Raw genomic sequence first — 19646 nt, 5'->3', positions numbered from 1 at the left:
GGGGAGGCAGGAGTGGGGGCAGCCTCTGCGGTCTGTTGGTCTGTTTTTCTTTGTGTGCGAGGGCGTCCATGGAAACACAGACAGAGCACAATGGAAACTGTATTGGACACACAAACACAAGCATCCTTACACCCTCTGATAAAAACACAGTTTACCATTACCAGCACAGTGACAAGACTAAACAAACATCCTGAGTCTAGCCTGGTGGGAGACTGTGTGTGTGCGTGCGTTGGTGTGTGTGTGTGTGTGTGTGTGAGTGAGTGAGCACACAGAGTGGGGTCTCTTTAATTAACTTGTGTGTTTTCACGTGTGGAGCTATTTCATATGTAACGTTTTATATCAACCACTCCACTGGGGCTCCAGACCAGCTGTGAGGGAGCATCAGTTACACCAGTCGCACCTGCACACACACACACACACACACACACACACTGAGACACACGCTCACTGTGAGACATACACGCTGAGACACGCACACACGCATACACACTCTCAGACGCACCAAACACACTCTCCCGTTCTCTCCTTTGTGGTGTGTGAGTGTGTGTGTGCGCGTGCGTGTGTGCGTGTGTGTGTGTGAGAGAGTGTGTACGTGTGTCCCTGGCCACGACCCTGTGTGAAAGCATGTCACGTCTGACCATGATGCCATGGGCAACGCTAACCGGTGTGGTCATGGCGACTGTATCCATTGAGGGCTGTTGTCGCAGTAATGGTCCAGTTCAAAGAACACGGATAAAACTCCAGAGCCAACCTCAAGCTTTGATCTTAGAACCCTTTGATCATTGTTAATCAAGAGGAGAGGAGAGAGAGGGGGGAGGAGGGGGGAGGAGGGGAGAGGAGAGGAGGGGAAAAGGAGAGGAGGGGAGGAGAGTGTAAATACTCCATCTCTGGCGAGACACAAAACCTGTCACTACAGCTGTAGTTGTCACCCACTTCAGGGCCAGCAGGAAGTCCCACACAGACACACACACACACACACACACACTCCTCCACATCCACCCCAGTGTGCTCACGCTACGTCAGGAGCGTTGAAACAGATTGAGCACCTCCACAGCTGAATAATCCAACCGCGTGTCTCTCCCCACCTCCCCCCCCCCCTCCTCCCCCCTCGCCCCTCCCCCAGCGGTGACCTGCGCCGCCCCTCCCCCGGTCTCTAACGGGGTGGTGGAGGGCAGCGGCTTCGAGTGGGGCACCAGTGTGAGCTACAGCTGCCAGCCGGGCTACGAGCTGTCCTTCCCCGCCGTGCTCACCTGCGTCGCCAACGGCTCCTGGAGCGGCATGGTGCCGCAGTGTCTACGTGAGTCACACACACACACACACACACTCCGGGTGTGTGAGAGAGAGAGAGAGAGAGAGAGAGAGAGAGAGAGAGAGAGAGAGAGAGAGAGAGAGAGAGAGAGAGAGAGAGAGAGAGAGAGAGAGAGAGAGAGAGAGAGAGTAGGGACGGGGGATAGAGTTTGGAAGAGAGGGATGGAAGGAGGGAGGGGAGAGATGAGTGGAGAAGAGAAAGAGAGGGGGACATTAAAAGGGCTCTGAATTGCAACGGTGTTCTCTCTCCTTCTCTCCCTCCTCCCTCTCTGCCTCCTCCTTCTCTTCTTCTTTCGATTCCTGCAGAAGAAACGACTTTCGGACTTGATAGAACTGTAAAGTCACTGCACTCTCTCTCTCGCTCTGCTCTCTTCCCCCACCCTTTTTCTCTCTCCCTCTCTCACCCTCTCTGTCTCTCTCTCTCCTTCTCTCTCTCTCCCTCTCTGTCTCTCTCTGTCTCTCTGTCTCTCTCTCTGTCTTTCTCTGTCTCTCTCTCTCCCTCTCTCTGTCTCTCCCTCTCTCTGTCTCTCTCTCTGTCTTTCTCTGTCTCTCTCTCTCCCTCTCTCTGTCTCTCCCTCTCTCTGTCTCTCTCTCTCCCTCTCTCAGTCTCTCTCTCCCTCTCTCTAACTTGTTTCTTTCTCCTGACAGCAAGAAGAGAAGATATATTTTATTCATCAATAAGAGTCTGTGGGTAGTGGAGAGGAAGGGAGAAAAGAGAGGGGAGGGGAGGATGAGATGGAACAACACCCATCTCTCCTCCTCTTTACAACACAAGGGCCTCACCCTATAAGAATGCAACCTCTCCCTTTCCTGCCCCAGGGCCAATGAGATCTCAGTATCTGACTCCTCCTCTTCCTGTTCCTGCAGCCAAGTTCTGTGGCGACCCAGGCGTTCCTGCCCACGGCTTCCGGGAGGGGCGCAGCTTCATCTACCAATCGGAGGTGTTGTTCAGCTGCAGCGCCCCCTACATCCCGGTGGGCTCCACCACGCGCCTCTGTCAGGCTGACGGCCTGTGGAGCGGCTTCCAGCCTCGCTGCATAGGTAACACACACACACTGCATAGGTAACACACACACACTGCATAGGTAACACACACACACTGCATAGGTAACACACACACACACTGCATAGGTAACACACACACACTGCATAGGTAACACACACACACTGCATAGCTAACACACACACTGCATAGGTAACACACACACACACACTGCATAGGTAACACACACACACTGCATAGCTAACACACACACTGCATAGGTAACACACACACACACACTGCATAGGTAACACACACACACACTGCATAGGTAACACACACACACACTGCATAGGTAACACACACACACTGCATAGGTAACACACACACACACACTGCATAGGTAACACACACACACACTGCATAGGTAACACACACACACTGCATAGGTAACACACACACACACTGCATAGGTAACACACACACACACTGCATAGGTAACACACACACTGAATAGGTAGCATAAACATGCTGAATAGGTAAACGATGCACATGCTGTACATGCTCTCACACACACACACACACACAGGTCTGGACAGAGGCACAGGTGAAATATTGCTGATTGTGAGAGTTCAGCTGGAGTTTCTGCTGTTGCTAGCTACATTATTCATCTTTACACAAGGGAGGGAGGGAGGGAGGTGGGGGGGGGGAGGGAGGGAGGAGGGGGGATGGAGGGAGGGAGGAGGGAGGGGGGGGGGGGAGGAAGGGGGGGGGGGAGGAAGGGGGAGGGAGGGAGGGAGGGAGGGAGGGAGGGAGGGAGGGAGGGAGGGAGGGAGGGAGGGAGGGAGGGAGGGAGGGAGGGAGGGAGGGAGGGAGGGAGGGAGGGAGGGAGGGAAAGGGAGAAATAGAGAACAGAGAAAGAGATAATTAAAAGGGGAGATGGAGCTGGAGGGAGGAGTAGAGAGAAAGATGTCATTAAGGTTGATTGGCCTAAAATTAGGTTTCTGCTGGGAAGTGCATGGGCATTGGCTGATTGTCTGGCTGATGGATGTGATTGGCTGTCATAAGGTTGCTGTTGAATACTGAGGAGATTAGATCAAGGGATGGAGGGGGGACGAGAGAGAAAGAGGGTTGGAGGTAGGGACTGAGGGAGGGGCGGGGGGGATGGAAAAAAGAAGGCGAGCCAAAGAACCAAAAGAGGAAAAGTAAAAAAACTGAACAAAACTGAAAGAGGAATCAAGATAGAGAGGGAGAGAAGGAAAGAGGGAGAGAAAAGGAGAGAGGGTTAGAGAGGGATGGACAGAGATAAAGGAGGAGTGAGGGATGGAAAGAGGGAGAGAAGGAAGGAAGGAGAAAAGGGACGGAGAGAGATGGAGAGATAGAGAGGGAGAGAGAGAGAGAGAGAGAGAGAGCGAGGTGTGTAGCTGCTGTCATCTCTAAGGCTGCATTGAGTCAGGTTCCTGCGTCAGCCTGGGAGAGGCTGTGCTGCACATGCTAATGATCACACACACACACACGCAGGATCACACACACACTCACACACACAGGGTCACACACACGCACAGGATCACACACACTCACAGGGTCACACACACCCTCACACACAGGGGCCACACACAGGATCACACACACACGTACAAATATGCACGGGCACACGCACACACACACACACATACACACCATCAGCCGGTCCAGCCGTGCATCTTTTCTGTAGCAGCAGTGTTCTCTAGTGGTGGCTGCTGGTACTGCTGCCAGACACTAATGACCACGGCAGGCCCACTTCCAGAAACACACACGCGCTCTCACCCACAAACTCACAGACGGTTTTACAAGCACACACTCTCACAAAGGGCGACTGTCACTGTGGGCAGTCTGTTGATGTTCATAACACACACACACACAAACATAAACTGGAGGTAGCTAGGTCGAGTCGGTAGTCTAGAACTATCTGTCTACACTGACCTTTCTCCCTCTCCTTTTCTCCTCTCTTTCTCTCTCTTTCTCTCTCTCTCTCTTTCTCTCTCTCTCTTTCTCTCTCTCTCTCTCTCTCTCTCTCTCTCTCTCTCTCTCTCTCTCTCTCTCTCTCTCTCTCTCTCTCTCTCTCTCTCTCTCCCCCCTCTCAGAACCTACTCGTACCACCTGTGATAACCCAGGAACACCCCGCTATGGTTCCCTCAACAGAACCTATGGCTTCAAGGTAAGACGTTTGGAGAACCCGTGAGAACGTTTGGCGGGCCACGGGGCAGAACTCGTTGGAGAACATGAGGGAGAACGTGGGAGGAGAAAGCGTGGGAGAACATGGGGTGGAACGTGAGGGGAGAATGTGCTGGAGATAATAATGGAGAACATGGGGGGAGTACCTGAAGGAGAACATGGGGGGAGTACCTGAAGGAGAACATGAGGGGAGTACCTGAAGGAGAACATGGGGGGAGTACCTGAAGGAGAACATGGGGGGAGTACCTGAAGGAGAACATGGGGGGAGTACCTGAAGGAGAACATGGGGGGAGTACCTGAAGGAGAACATGGGGGGAGTACCTGAAGGAGAACATGGGGGGAGTACCTGAAGGAGAACATGGGGGGAGTACCTGAAGGAGAACATGGGGGGAGTACCTGAAGGAGAACATGGGGGGAGTACCTGAAGGAGAACATGGGGGGAGTACCTGAAGGAGAACATGGGGGGAGTACCTGAAGGAGAACATGAGGGGAGAACTTGAGGGAGAACATGTGAGGTTGTTTTGCAAGACCCTGCTGGGAAAGATACCCTGGTTATGTCCTCATAAGAAACCGGACTCAGTGGGGTGTGTGTGTGTGTGTGTGTGTTGGCCTCCTACGGTCACCAGCCAGACCCATGCTGTCCTGTCTGTGTTGTCTCTCTAATGAGCACACACACTCACACGCACACACACACAAACACCTCTGCCCAATATGTTTATACTACTAGCTCATATAAACGGGACAAAACTGTGCTGCAGTGTGTGTTTGTATGTGTGTGCGTGAGAGAGTGTGTGTGTGAGAGAGTGTGTTTGTCCAACTGGTTGATCCTCTAATAGAACATTAAAGCAGACTTTGACACACCAGCACAGATGAAAGCATCGTATGATCACAGCACACAAGACTGGGGGAGAGAGAGAGAGAGAGAGAGAGAGAGAGAGAGAGAGAGAGAGAGTGAGAGAGTGAGAGAGAGAGAGAGAGAGAGAGAGAGAGAGATAGAGAGAGAGAGAGAGGTGCTGAGAAGGAGGAGGGGGGTGGGAGAGGAGGGAGGGTGGGTGGGAGAGGACAAGGAAGGGGAGGGAGAGGATGGAGGGAGGTGATGAGAGGACAGGCTGGAGGAAGGGAGGTTGGGATGGAGGGAGAGGATGGAGGGATGAGGGCAGGGAAGGACGTGGAGGTGGATATTTGAGGCTGATGTGCTGACATTAAGATTTTACGACATTAAGTAGTTTTAGTGGTTGGGTCAGGAGAAAGCTGGGAGCTGTGGACCTGACCACATTCACACAACCACTGGAGATGCTGAAGAGGAGGAGGAGGAGAGATGAGAGGAGGAGGAGGGGAGAGATGAAAGGAGGAGGAGAGATGAGAGGAGGAGAGATGAGGAGAGGAGAGATGAAGAGAGGACAGAGGAGAAGGGGAGAGATGAGATGAGAGAGGAGGAGAGATGAGAGGAGGAGGACAGGTGGGTTGATGAAGTGCCAAAGAACAAACAGCATAATAACACAAATGTGTGTGTGTGTGTGTTTGTGTGTGTGGTTCATGCGTCTGTTCTTGCATGTGTGTGTGTGTGTGTGTGTGTGTGCAGGTGGGCAGCATGGTGGGGTTCCAGTGCCAGCCAGGTCACCTGCTCCAGGGCTCCACCACGCGTCTCTGCCAGGCCGACCTCACCTGGAGCGGCCTCCAACCAGAGTGCATACGTAAGTCACCTGACCTCACAGGCCTGCATCACTTCCTGTTTCCTTGTGATTCAGCGCGTTTGTGTGTAAAGGTGTGACGGGCAGTCTCAGAAGTGTGTGCATGTGTGGGCGTGTGCCAAGCAGTCTCAAGTGTGTGTGCATATGACAAACACACTCAGGTGTTTTCGAACTCATCTGGTTGCGTAAGCGCAGTGTGCTGTTTCCATGGGAACTGGGACAGTAGGAAACAGTAGAGTACAGTAAAGCGTTCTGGACAACCAGATAGAACCTGGTAGAACCACACAGAAGCAGACAGAAGCAGACAGAAGTAGATAGAACCTGTCAGAACGGTCAGGATTTAGGACCTCTCTCTTTCTCTCTCTCTCTCTTCCCCTCTCTCACTCCCTCTCTCTTTCTTTCAATCTCCCTCCCCCCTCCGTCTTTCTCTCCCTCTCTCTCTTTCTCCCACTCTTTCACTCTCTCTCTCCCCCTCTCTCCCCCTCCATCTCTCTTTCTCCCTCTATCTCTCTTTCATTCTCCCTCTCTCTCTCCCCCTCCATCTCTCTTTCACCCTCTCTCTCCCCCTCCATCTCTCTTTCCTTCTCTCTCCATCACTCTCCCTTTACTTTCCTCTCTGCTTCTCTATTTCTGACTCCCCCTCTAATCTTTCTTCCTCTCTGAATTAAATATATTTTAATATGCTTTATTGGCATGAACGTTCAGACAATGTTGCCAAAGGAGTCCATAGTCTAATCTAGTCATCTAATTGTTTACATATAGCAGAGAATCCAATCATCATTAATCCTAAAACACACACCCATACAAATATCAAGATGCAAAATAACATAAAATGTTTGAGTGTAATCACAAAACAAAATGTTCGGAAAAATAATAGTTTCAACAATTACCCTATCCAAGTTGTGACTCTCGAATATATCTGGCAGCAAGACTCACTGTAGGTCCCTCGCACAGAAACATCCTTAGTTTCTCACTATCATTAAGCTCTGTGTAGGTTGTAATTAGCTGGTAAATCTTTCTGGAATATTCCTCGTATTTGTTATATTTGAGGATAATGAGTATCTCCATTTCATCTTTACTCTGATGTACAGTGACCACAGATTTCATGTTCTTTTGGTAACATGCATGTTTTGTGTCCCTTCCTCAATTGCAAGGGTGTGGTCGCTAAGTCTGTATGGAGTAAGAAGCTGTATCTCTCTCCCTAAACCTCTGTCCATGTACATCTCTCTCTCCACCCCCTCTCTATGTCTTTCTCTCCACCCCTTCTCTATGTCTCTCTCTCCACCCCCTCTCTCCATCTCTCTCTCCATCTCTCTCCTTCCCCTCTCTCTATCGATCTCTCTCCACCCCCTCTCTCCTCCTCTCTCCATCTCTCTCTCCATCTCTCTCCTTCTCTCTATCTCTCTCTCCTCTCTCCATCTCTCTCCACCCCCTCTCTCCATCTCTCTCCTCCTCTCTCCATCTCTCTCTCCATCTCTCTCCTCCCCCTCTCTCCATCTCTCTCTCCTCCTCCTCTCTATCTCCCTCTCTTTCCTCCTCCCCTCTCCATCTCTCTCCTCCTCCTCCTCTCTCAATCTCTCTCTCCTCCCCTCTCCATCTCTCTCCTCCTCCTCCTCTCTCAATCTCTCTCTCTCCTCTCTCCATCTCTCTCTCTTCACCCCCTCTCTCTTCCTCCTCCATCTCCCTTTCTTTTCAGTCATAAACACATTTCACTATCTCTGTAATTAGCCTCAGTTCTGCCAAATTGTATTTGTTTTTGTGTGAACGGATGTGTGTGCAGATGCATGTGTGTGTGTGTGCCTGGTCTCTGTGTGTATATGTGTCTACTAAGATCCTTTCATCGTTTGATATCCTGATCCTTGTAATTAGTGAAAAAACCTGGGTTAGCTTTGCCTGGTTTAACCTGGTCTGGTCTGGTCTATAGTCTGGTCTGGTCTTATCTAGTCTGGTCTAGTCTGGTAAATTCTGGTTGTCCGTTCTGATCTGGTCTGGTCTAGTCTGGCCTAATCTGGTTTGATCTAGTCAAAGAGTAGAATGAGAGGTCTAACTACGTCCCCCCCTCCCCTTCCCCAGCCCACTCATGTAAGCAGCCGGAGAGCCCTGATCATGTGACAGTGGTGTTTATGGAGCTGGCAGGATATGGCTTCACGCTGGTCTACTCCTGTCAGCGGGGTTACTTCCTGTCTGGAGGATCAGAACACCGAGTCTGCAGGTCCGACGGCACGTGGAGCGGGAAGACGCCTGTGTGTAGAGGTATGTCACACGCACACACAGACGCACACACACACAGACGCACACGCACACAGACGCACACGCACACAGACGCACACGCACACAGACGCACACACACACAGACGCACACAGACGCACACGCACACACACGCACACACACACAGACGCACACACACACAGACGCACACGCAAACACATTGCAACGGTGGCACACAGAGAGGCGGTGGGTCTGAGGTATTGTGTTCATAGGTATGACACCTACTCACACACATTCACAAATGAACACACACACACACACAGTCATACACATCCCTGAATTGGCTGTCTAGGTATGATGCACACACAAAGACACACACACACATACACACACAGCTGTCAGACTGCTGTGCTGTAACACCTGGCCGCTCCACAGTAGTTCACGGTAACAAGCACCTTGATAGCAGACCTGTAGAGAGAGATGCTGAGTGTGTGTGTGTGTGTGTGTGTGTGTGTGTGTGTGTGTGTGTGTGTGTGTGTGGAGCACGCACTGATCTAGGCCAGAGTCTCTCATGTTCCCTAAGGGTTGTGACTACACACACACACACACACACACAGAGCATCTTTGTGCTGAGTGGCACAGCTGCCCACCTGAGGCCAGCCAGTAATTACAGACTCAAACAGATGTGGAGAGGGGAAGGACATACTGCTCTCCTCCACTTCTCTCCTCTTCCCTCCCCTCCTTCCCCCCCCTCCATTTCTCTCCTCCTTTCCTCCCCTCCCCAGTCTCCTCTCCTCCTTTCCTCTCCTCTCCCAGTAGACTGTATTTATCCATGCATGTGTGTCCACAGCTGGATCCAAGCTGTCAGAGAAGCCCATGAAACCAGCTCCAGGGACCCCCAGCCCCAAACTCAATGGTGAGTACCTTGACCCCTGACCCCTGTTTCCTAAACTCTGACCCTGACACCCGTTCCCGACCCTTGACCCTGAACCCTGTTCCTGACCCTGACCCCAGTTCTTGACCTCTGGCCCTAGCCCCTGTGCCTAACCCCTGACCCCTGATTAAACATGAATACTCATGTCAGAAGAGATCATAGTTAGTGCCACTTTCTACATCTATCTCTTTCTTTCTTTTGCCTCTCTCTGTCTCTCCCTCTTTCTCTTTCCCCCTCTCTTTCTCTCTCTTTCTTTCCCTGTCTCAACCTGTCTCTCTATGTCCATCTCTCTTTCTCTTTCTGGTACTAATGTGCTAAGGCGCTCTGGATATGAGCGTCTACTAAATAACTAAATGTAATGTGTTTCTGAGAAGCCCTCAAGAAGTAGATTATGAAGAGAGAGTTTGTGTGTGTGGGTGTGTTATTGCGAGGGCGGGATAGTTTGATGGTAAGATTTCCAGGCAGCTTGTGCGCTCCCTCCCCCTCTCTCTTTCTCTCTCTCTCTCTCTCTCTCTCTCTCTCTCTCTCTCTCTCTCTCTCTCCCTCCCTCCCTCCCTCCCTCCCTCCCTCCCTCCCTCCCTCCCTCCCTCTCTCTCTCTCTTTCCCTCTCTCTCTCTCTCTCTCTCTGTCTCTCTCCCTCTCCCCCTCGCTCGCTCCCCCTCTCTCCCTGTCTCCCTCTACCTCTCACTCCCTTCCTCTCTCTCCCTCTCTTTCCCTCTCCTCACCTCCCATCCTCCGCTGCGTGATCCAACGCAACCCCGGAAAGTTCCTCCGACCTCCAGAATGCTTAACACGTCTCCAGCGCTCGCCGGTGCGGGGCTGGACGTATGGGGGGAGGGGGGGAGTCCGCCAGCGGACTGAGACTTCTGTTCATGCTACCCCCCCCCCCCCGATCCTGCCCCCCCCCCCCCCTCCTTCCCTCCTCAGTTCCAGATGACGTGTTTGCGCCCAACTACATCTGGAAGGGTTCCTATGACTACCGCGGCAGGAAGCGCCCCATGACCCTGAGCATCACCAGCTTCAACGCCTCCTCCGGGAGGGTCAACGTCACGCTCTCCAACGCCAACATGGAACTGCTGCTCTCAGGTGGGAGGAGGGAGCAGGAGAAAGGAGGAGGAGCAAGGGAGGGAGGAGGGGGAGGAGGACAGGGGAGGGGAGGGGGAAGGAGGTGGAATAATTTAGGCGAGTTTGTTCCGGGTCATCGTTGTCACTTTCCCACACTGATCCACTGCTCCAGCTTTGGAGATAAAACACCAGTTCTCCTCAAGTATTTAACAGCTTTTAAACAGTAATTACCTGCTCTGCTGTCATGGTTCCAGATGGTGGTGTTACGTTATGGTTGGAGGATAATTGCTGTGCTCGTTTGTGTGTTTATGTGTTATCCTCTGACCTCCTCTCATCTCTCGCTCTATAATATTTCTCAGCATAACCTACTCCATCGCTGTCTTGTGTGAAATATGAATCCAGTCTGACAAGTCCTTGATGGATTTTTTGTAATTAAAATAATAGTGCTTCTCTTTCCCCCTCTCTCTCTCTCTCTCTCTCTCTCTCTCTCTCTCTCTCTCTCTCTCTCTCTCTCTTTCTCTCTCTCTCTCTCTCTCTCTCTCTCTCTGTCTCTCTCTCTCTCTCTCTCTCTCGCTCTCTCTCGCTCTCGCTCTCTCTCTCTTTCTCACCCTCCCTCTATCTCTCGGTGTATATCTCTCTCTCCTTTCGTCTTTGCCTCTCTCTGTATCTCTCCCTCCCTCAATCTCTCTCTCTGTCTGTTCGCTCTGTCTCTCTTATCTCTCCTCCGCTGACAAAGCTGACATTGATTTACATTGTCTAATTAATCTCTTAGATATCAGATTGTTCTTGAGTCTGCCCCGTCATTTCTAATTAGGAAAGAGAGATGGAGACGGGGAGAGAGAGAGAGAGAGAGAGAGAGAGAGAGAGAGAGAGAGAGAGAGAGAGAGATGGGGGGATGAGAGAGATGGGTGGATGAGAGAGAGGAGATGGAGAGAGAGTGAAGGAGAGGGAGAGAGATTAAATAATAGTTGCTAGGGGAGAAAGGTTAAATCACCCTGTTAAACTACCCCCCCCCCCCAGGTGTGTATAAGAGCCAGGAAGCTCGTCTGTTGCTGTTGATGTACGAGGTCAGGGAGTCCAGCCAATCAGCTCCAGGCAAAGTACAAGAAGAGACCTGGGCCATGGACGGCTTTGTAAGTCTTCTTCTCTTCCTCCCTCCTTTTCTCCTGTCCTGTCTCCTCCTTCCTGTTTCACTTCTTGACTGTTTTCTGACTGTGTACCTGCCTGACTGTTTCCTGACTGTGTACCTGCCTGACTGTTTCCTGACTGTTTCCTGACTGTGTACCTGCCTGACTGTTTCCTGACTGTTTCCTGGCTGACTGTTTCCTGACTGTGTTTCCTGACTGACTGGCTGTTTGGGCTGCCTGTTCCCCAGGTGTCTGCTGAGCCAGATGGCTCCACCTACGTGTTCCAAGGTTTCATACAGGGTCAAGACTTCGGACAGTTTGGACTGCAGAGGCTAGGTACCCTACCACTCTGTACTCTACTGTACTCTCTACTGGGTTCTGCTCTACCATACCCTACTCTCTGCTCTACTATACCCTACTCTCTACTCTACTATACCCTACTCTCTGCTCTACTGTACCCTACTCTCTACTCTACTATACCCTACTCTCTGCTCTACTATACCCTACTCTCTGCTCTACTATACCCTACTCTCTACTCTACTATACCCTACTCTCTGCTCTACTATACCCTACTCTCTACTCTACTATACCCTACTCTCTACTCTACTATACCCTACTCTCTACTCTACCCTATACTCTACTGTACTATTCAATATGATCTACTCTTGCTCCACACTCTTTACTCTACTGTACTCTACTTTATACTTTATTTGATGCTATACTCTCTACTCTACTATACCTACTCTCTACTCTACCATATACTTTACTATATACTATACTATTCTGTGCTCTCTACTATATTGTATTCAACTCTATACTGTCTATACATACTCTATGCTCTACTCTCTACTTGAATATACTCTGCAGTAGCTAGATATCATGCTGGTTCTATCAGAGTCAGGCTATCCCTGGATCTAACCCTGGTTCTATTAGAATCAGCCTCATAGCTGGAAGACCTACCCACACTACTGCTGATTTCATAACTAATGTTCTGGTTTGTTTGTGTGTGTGTGTTTGTGTGTGTGTGTGTGTGTCCAAGGTCTGAACATGTCAGAGAGTCACAACTCGGCCCCTCCTCCTCATGGCACCAACAGTAGTTCTGTTGCCATAGCAATCCTTGTGCCTTTTTTTGCCCTGATATTTGCAGGCTTCGGATTTTACCTTTACAAACAGAGGTGAGTTCAAACTACAGATATTTTATATACAGTAAAAATACACCACTACTGTTAGACATAACAATCACTAGCAACTATTAAAGTCTAAACTCCAACACCTTTTTCAAGTTAAACCCCTATGTTTACTACTGATCCATAGCTAAACTCATCTATCCTGATCTTGATTCCAACAAATATTTGCAAAAGTGTTGTTTATGATTATTAGGTGGTAAGTCCTGACAATTTTGCCTATAGTGGTTCAAACATTTGAAGAACTTCAAGATGTATGAATATCTTTTCGAGGTATTCTAACAGTTTACAGGGAGAGCTGGGTAAAATAATTGGTCATGTTGGTGAATCACTTCGAGCATTTTAGGAAGCCCAAGAATGAATATTCATGTAAACCTCCCACACCCACATAACCTTTCACCAGCATTTACTGGAAATACAAAGGGGCAAGGCTGAAAATGGCCAGTTTAGTCACTTTGAAAACTGTGGCAATCTTCTTCTGCTTGTCCTGTTTGTGCCAACCTCGGGTCTTCTTCTGCTGTTTGCGCTGACCTGCTCTCCGTTGCACCCGCAGGACAACTCCCAAGACGCAGTACACGGGCTGCTCCGTGCACGAGAACAACAACGGCCAGGCGGCGTTCGAGAACCCCATGTACAACACCACCGCCAAGGCTGTGGAGGGCAAGGCCGTGCGCTTCGACCCCAACCTCAACACTGTCTGCACCATGGTGTGATGGTTTAACCCGACCTCCACCATGGTGAAACGGTTTAACCCAACCCCACACCTACTGCCCCCCTCCCCCCCCGCCCCCGTCCAACACTGTCAACACATGGTGTCATGGTTAACGTGATGCTAAAGGGATGCTAGCTAACGCGCGGCTAGCTAATGCAAGGCTAGCTAACATGATGCTAGCCGACACAAGGCTAGCTAACAGGATATTAACTAACAAGGGGCTAGCTAACATGAGGCTAGCTAACATGAGGCTAGCTAACGTGATGCCAGCTAACGTGACGATAGCTAACAAGGAAGTAGCTAACGTGATGCTAGCTAACAAGTTGTCTGATGAAATCCCCACCCTGACCCCTTCTTTACCCCTGACCCCTCACCTGCAGGATTTTTTAAATACAAACCAGACAGACAGACACTTCCTGTTCCAACCCAACAATCAGACTCTATTGGTGGACTCTCGTACAGAGGCAGAGCCTGTGGAGATGGAGGCAGGAAGCCAGGGAGTGACTCTCTGATGATTAAAGCACATTTTTCAGGAAGGCTGACTGACAGACAGACAGACGGACAGACGGGGAGGAGGAGGAGGAAGAGGAGGAGGAAGAGGACTCTAAGAGAGTGAGGCCTCCTCCTTCACAGGTGACCCCCTGAAACCCCCCCCCCCTCCCCCCAGGTCTTGGCAGCGGCTCGATGATGCGTTTCCTCTGCTGGGTCGTCCTGCACTCTGAGAGTGCTTCTACTCCCCTGCCCCCTCCCGGGGGGGGCTTTTATACCATGAAATACCGTTAACCGTCCCCCTTCCCCCCGCAGTCTGGCCCCGGGAGCTTCATCAACTATATTTTTGTGCTATTATATTATCACTGGGAGCCGTTGCCAGGGGAGACGGAGATTATACGAAGAGTTTATAATAAAATGTATTTAAAATATAAAAAAGAACAATATGTTTCCAATAAACACTGTTCACGTGTTCCACACACAGAGGTATTTTTGGGTTCTCCTGGAAGCTCCTTCGAAGCGTTTTCGTTTTATTTTTTGGTTTGTTTTTTATGAGAAACGACGATATCGCTAACTCAGCCCCACCCCAAGCTCCCTACGCACACACACACAGCGTACACACACAGAGACATCAACCACACATACACCACATATTGTCCTGAAGAGAGCGTTCCTCTGAGACAGTCACAGGATAAACTGAATCAAATCTCTACACATGATCCTTCCTCTTCTCTCTCTTTCGTCTCTCTCTCTCCATTCTCTCTATTCCCAGTCACACCAGTCAGGTATGGGGATCTTAGAGTCTAACTTTTCAATTTCTTAGACTGCTGTCTCTTTCTCTCAGACACACACATTCACACACACTCAGACACTCACTCACACAAACACACACACACACTCAGACACAAACTACATTAGCAGAGTGAGCCTTTTTCATTTCTGGTAAATGAGTCTTCTGGTGTCCTCTAATCAGAGCTGAGGAGCAGCTGATGAAACCAGGGGCAACATAGTGGAGGATCTGTTTCAAAAGTGTCCTCTCGTCCCATTGGGCATTAGGATCCTCATCGCTGACATCATCACCAGCCTTTAAACCAATGAGATCAGAGTTTGTTCCCCTGTGTTTCCCCACACCTCACGCATTTTCGTTATTTTGCACAACATTGTGTCTTTCGTAGTTGACACGGCACTCATTCGTTTATTTCTTTTTACTGAGCAGTGTTTCAAGATCCTCAGTTGTTGTTGATGTTGTTGATGTTGTTGTTGTTGATGTTGTTGTGGCTCGTCCGGACACAGTGCCTACCAAAAACCATGTGACTCAACTCTGCTCTTCCTCTCTCCCTCGTCACACCACACCCCTCACCGCACACACACGCACACACACAGCCTCCTCCCACCGCACACACATGACACACACAACCTCCTCCCACCGCGCACACACGCACACACACAACCTCCTCCCACCGCACACACACACACATTAATCCCCACCCCACACAACCCCCCCCTCGTTCTCCACGTCCTTCTCTAAAGAGCCATGTGTTGGCTTTCTCGCTTTTCCTATTAATGACTGCAATAAGAACCCCCATGATTCCAGAAGGAGTGCCCTTCTAAGCCCCCCTCTCTTATCCCAATGCATTGAAGATATCTACAGTAAAAACAAGGAAAAACATGACAAAAATATGGAAAAACAAAGTTTTTTTTGTAAAGAAATATATTTTTATGAAGAAATTATTTGTAAAATGTATGACTCTATTATGTAAATTTTCAATGCAATGTAAGATTAAAAAAGGCTAATTGCTTTTGTAAAGTGTGGCCTGCTTGTCATCTGTAGCCACGGTGTGTCAGAGGTGTGATTGGAAGCTTCAACACTCTGTCTCTCTCTCCCAGACACACACATATTAATGCACTGGCATTCACACACACTCAGACACACACACATGTACACACTCAGACACACACACATGTACACACTCAGACACACACACATGTACAATCTCTCTCTCAGAGCCACACATTAACACACTGGGTCTCAGACACACACACATTACTGTAACACTCTCTCAGACACACACACACATTAACACACACATATTAACACCCTCTCAGACACACACATATTACTGTAACACTCAGACACACACACACACACACATTAACACACACATTAACACACACACACATTAACAGTCTCTCAGACACGCGTCACTCAGCGTGTAGCCCCCTGCTGTCTCTTAATCATTACTGGATGATTGACAGCTGGACTCCCATCAGACGCTGGGGAGAATCCACAGGATAGCTCTGAACACACACACACATCACACACACGGCATACACACACACACAGCATGCACATACACGTCACGCACACACATCATTTACACACATCATACACACACACACATCATTCACACACATCATACACACACACACATCATTTACACACATCATACACACACACACATCATTTACACACATCATACACACACACACACACATCATACACACACATCATGCACACACACACGCACATCATTCACACACGTCATACACACACACACATCATTTACACACATTGTTCTGAGAGAGGCAGTCTACTGATCCTGTGTCTTCCTGCATGTTCATCAACTGACCAATCAAAAGCAGGACCAATCTGAGGGGAGTGGCCATGCGTCACTTCCTCTTCCTGTTCTGGTGACATCGTCGTCACGTCGTTGTGTGGTTTTTCCCATGCATCAAAGAAAACAACAGATATCAGTGTTGTTAAGGCAACCAGAGGCCTGGTCCATAAGCGAGATTACCGAATAAGCCAGGCTAATATCAGTTAGTCTGACTAATTTCCAGTTGCTTCGGTTCCATAAAGCCAGTTTAATGTAGTTCAAACTCAGTTACTATGGCAACTAATGCTGCGAAACTAACTTGGTCCGGGGCATTCTAATTGTCAGGCTTAACGCGTGTTGTTGCTTAACCAGACTTTCCTGTAACACTGACCCAATGGGAAAACGATGATTCACCACAGAATGTCTGGCCTGATGCCATATTTAACTTTTTTACCACTAGGGCCTTTCAGTACAAAATGTACATCCATTTAAAGAAAATCAACTGCAATAAATAAAACATTTAGGTTAATGCATTAAACACTGATGAACAATTTTTTCAGAAGGATACAAACTTAAGGTAGTTTGTGAAATAAACGTTTAGGCGAAAATATGTGTCGATCTACATGACCCCAATGGAATGGGGCTACAACCCCAATTCCCAAAAAGTTGGGACGTTGTGTAAAATAAAAATACAAACAGAATACAATAATTTACAAATCTCATAAACCCATTATGTTATTCACCTTATAACCTATAAAACATGTCAAATGTTTAAACTGATGAAATGTACCATTTTAAGGAAAAAACAAGGTCATTTTGAATTTGATGACAGCAACACGTCTCAAAAAGTTGGGACAAGGCCATGTTCACCACTGTGTAGCATCCCCTCTTCGTTTAACAACAGTATGTATCTGTCTGGGAACTGAGGAGACCAGTTGCGGGAGCTGTGGGAGAGGAATGTTGTCCCGTTTGTGATACAGGATTCTTGCTGCTCAACGGTCCTGGGTCTTCTTTGTCATATTTTTAGTTTCATGATCCACCAAATGTTTTTAACTGGTGAAAGGTCTGGACTGCAGGCAGGCCAGTTCAGCACCCGGACTCTTCTATTACGAAGCCATGCATGCAGTTGTAACAGAGGCAGGATGTGGTTTAACATCCTTCCTAAAATACACAAGGCCTTCCCTGAAAAATGTGTTTTAGAAGCAAATGTTGCTCTAAAATCTGTATTTACCTTTCAGCATTGATGTTGCCTTTCCAGATGTGCTAGCTGACTATAGGCACCCCCATACCATCAGAGATGCAGGCTTTTGAACTGAGCGCTGACAACAAGTCGGATGGTCCCCCTCCTCTTTAGTCCAGAGGACGCAGCGTCCAAGGTTTCCCAAAAGAATTTGACATTTCAAATTGTCTGACCACAGAACAGATTTCCCACTATGCCTCAGTCCATTTGAAATGAGCTTTAGCCCGGAGAAGATTACATTACGTGACATCCCATTACGTTTATGTAACGTGGCAAGATGGCGGTGTTTCTGGATCATGTTCACGTGTGTGTTTTTCTTTGCATGATAGAGCTTTAACCTGCATTTGTGGATGGCACGGCATTCTGTGTTCACAGACAACGAGTTCTGCAGGTGTTTCCGAGCCCGTGCAATGATAATGATTTCCATTACAGAATCATGCCTGTTTTCTATGCAGTACCTCCTGAGTGCTTGAAGATTACAGGCAATTAAGATGTTTAAAGTCTTCACAATTTGACGTTAAGGAACATTATTCTGAAATGGTTCCACGATATGTAGATGTAGGTTTTGGCGGATTGGTGAACTTTTGCTCATCTTTACTTCTGAGAGACTCTGCCTGTCTAAGATACTCTTTTTATACCCAATCCTGTTACTGACCTGTTTGCAATTAACCAAGTTAGTTGCTAAATGTTCCTTCGCCTTTTTACTACTTTGAGTCGTGTTGCTGCCATCAAATTCAAAATTACCAAATGTTTTCCTTAAAATTGTACATTTCATCAGTTTAAACATTTGACATTTGATATGTTCTATTGTGAATAACATGAGTTTATGTGATTTGTAAGTCATTGTATGTTTTTATTTTTATTTCACGAAACGTCCAAACATTTTTGGCATTTGGGGTTGTACATAAATCATGTACAATTGCAAAAACAAACCTAAATCAATGCGTCTCTCCTCCATTTCCCCAATACAAAAGCGATGTTAAAAAGTTATCGTTGGTTCAAATTAGGTTTGGGAGCTTTAATCCTAGCTTTGTTGAGCGACCTTTATGCAACAGGCCCCTGGTCTCCTCTGTCCCTAAGATAGCAGGAGTAGATGTGTTGTCCTGACGAAAGCATCCTGCCTTCATCTTTATCGTCTGTTATAGGATCACGCTCCATGATGCTTTGTGTGTGAGTGTGTGGGGGATTAAGTGTGTACATCTGTGCGTGCGGTCGCGCATATGTGTGTGTGTGTGTGTGTGTGAAGGGGGCTGGTAGAAGCAGAGATCATATTAAAGTTGTGTATTAAAGCGTGCACAGTCCCACACCTCTCCTCAGATTACCCTACCCCGGGGATGGAGGGAGGGAGGGGAAGATAGAGGGACGGAGAGGTGGAGGGGTGCAGGGAGGGAAGCAGAGGAAGCAGGGGTGAAGTGAGGGAGAGAAGGATAGAGGGATGGAGAGGGGAGGAGAGGAGAGGAGGATGGAGTGGTGATGAATCCATCTTCGAGGACAGATGAAGAAGAGGAGAGGATGATAAGGTGGAAAGAATGAAGAGGAGAACAGCTGGGTGGATGGAGAGAGAGAGAGGGATAGAGAGAGAGAGAGAGAGAGAGAGAGAGAGAGAGAGAGAGAGAGAGAGAGAGAGAGAGAGAGAGAGAGAGAGAGAGAGAGAGAGAGAGAGAGAAAGCTCATGCTACCATGGAGATGAAAGGAACCTGAGCTCAACTCTTTCTGAGAACTGTGCATGCACCTTTCTCTCCAACCCTCTCTCCCTCCTTTATTCTGTCTTTCTCCCTCCCTCAATATCTCTCTCTCTCTCTTTCCTTCTCTCTTCCTCACTTATTCCCTCCCATCTTCTTTCATTCCCTCTCTTTCATTCATTCAGTCACACACAGACACACACACACAGAGG

The 19646-nt window shown here is 48.7% G+C and overlaps 1 protein-coding gene across 2 annotated transcripts in view; it reads left to right on the top strand.

The window, feature by feature from the left end:
- Nucleotides 1-15700, top strand: part of LOC146295071 (CUB and sushi domain-containing protein 3-like) — a 232640-nt gene extending 216940 nt beyond the window's left edge. For both annotated transcript variants that reach the window (XM_084695753.1, XM_084695752.1), the window contains exons 60-70: nt 1124-1297; nt 2176-2349; nt 4414-4487; nt 6087-6198; nt 8269-8448; nt 9255-9320; nt 10266-10424; nt 11424-11536; nt 11779-11866; nt 12570-12705; nt 13268-15700. In XM_084695753.1, coding sequence (XP_084551879.1) covers nt 1124-1297; nt 2176-2349; nt 4414-4487; nt 6087-6198; nt 8269-8448; nt 9255-9320; nt 10266-10424; nt 11424-11536; nt 11779-11866; nt 12570-12705; nt 13268-13427 — 1436 coding nt within the window. In that variant the 3' untranslated portion in view covers nt 13428-15700. The remainder of the gene's footprint in view (nt 1-1123; nt 1298-2175; nt 2350-4413; nt 4488-6086; nt 6199-8268; nt 8449-9254; nt 9321-10265; nt 10425-11423; nt 11537-11778; nt 11867-12569; nt 12706-13267) is intronic.
- The last annotated feature ends 3946 nt before the right edge of the window (nt 15701-19646 follow it).

The sequence above is a fragment of the Hypomesus nipponensis genome, chromosome 4, assembly GCF_054491055.1.
Source record: "Hypomesus nipponensis isolate SF chromosome 4, ASM5449105v1, whole genome shotgun sequence".
Taxonomy (NCBI): domain Eukaryota; kingdom Metazoa; phylum Chordata; class Actinopteri; order Osmeriformes; family Osmeridae; genus Hypomesus; species Hypomesus nipponensis.
The sequence above is the reverse complement of the archived record's forward strand: the minus strand, read 5'-3'. Positions and strand labels throughout refer to the sequence as shown.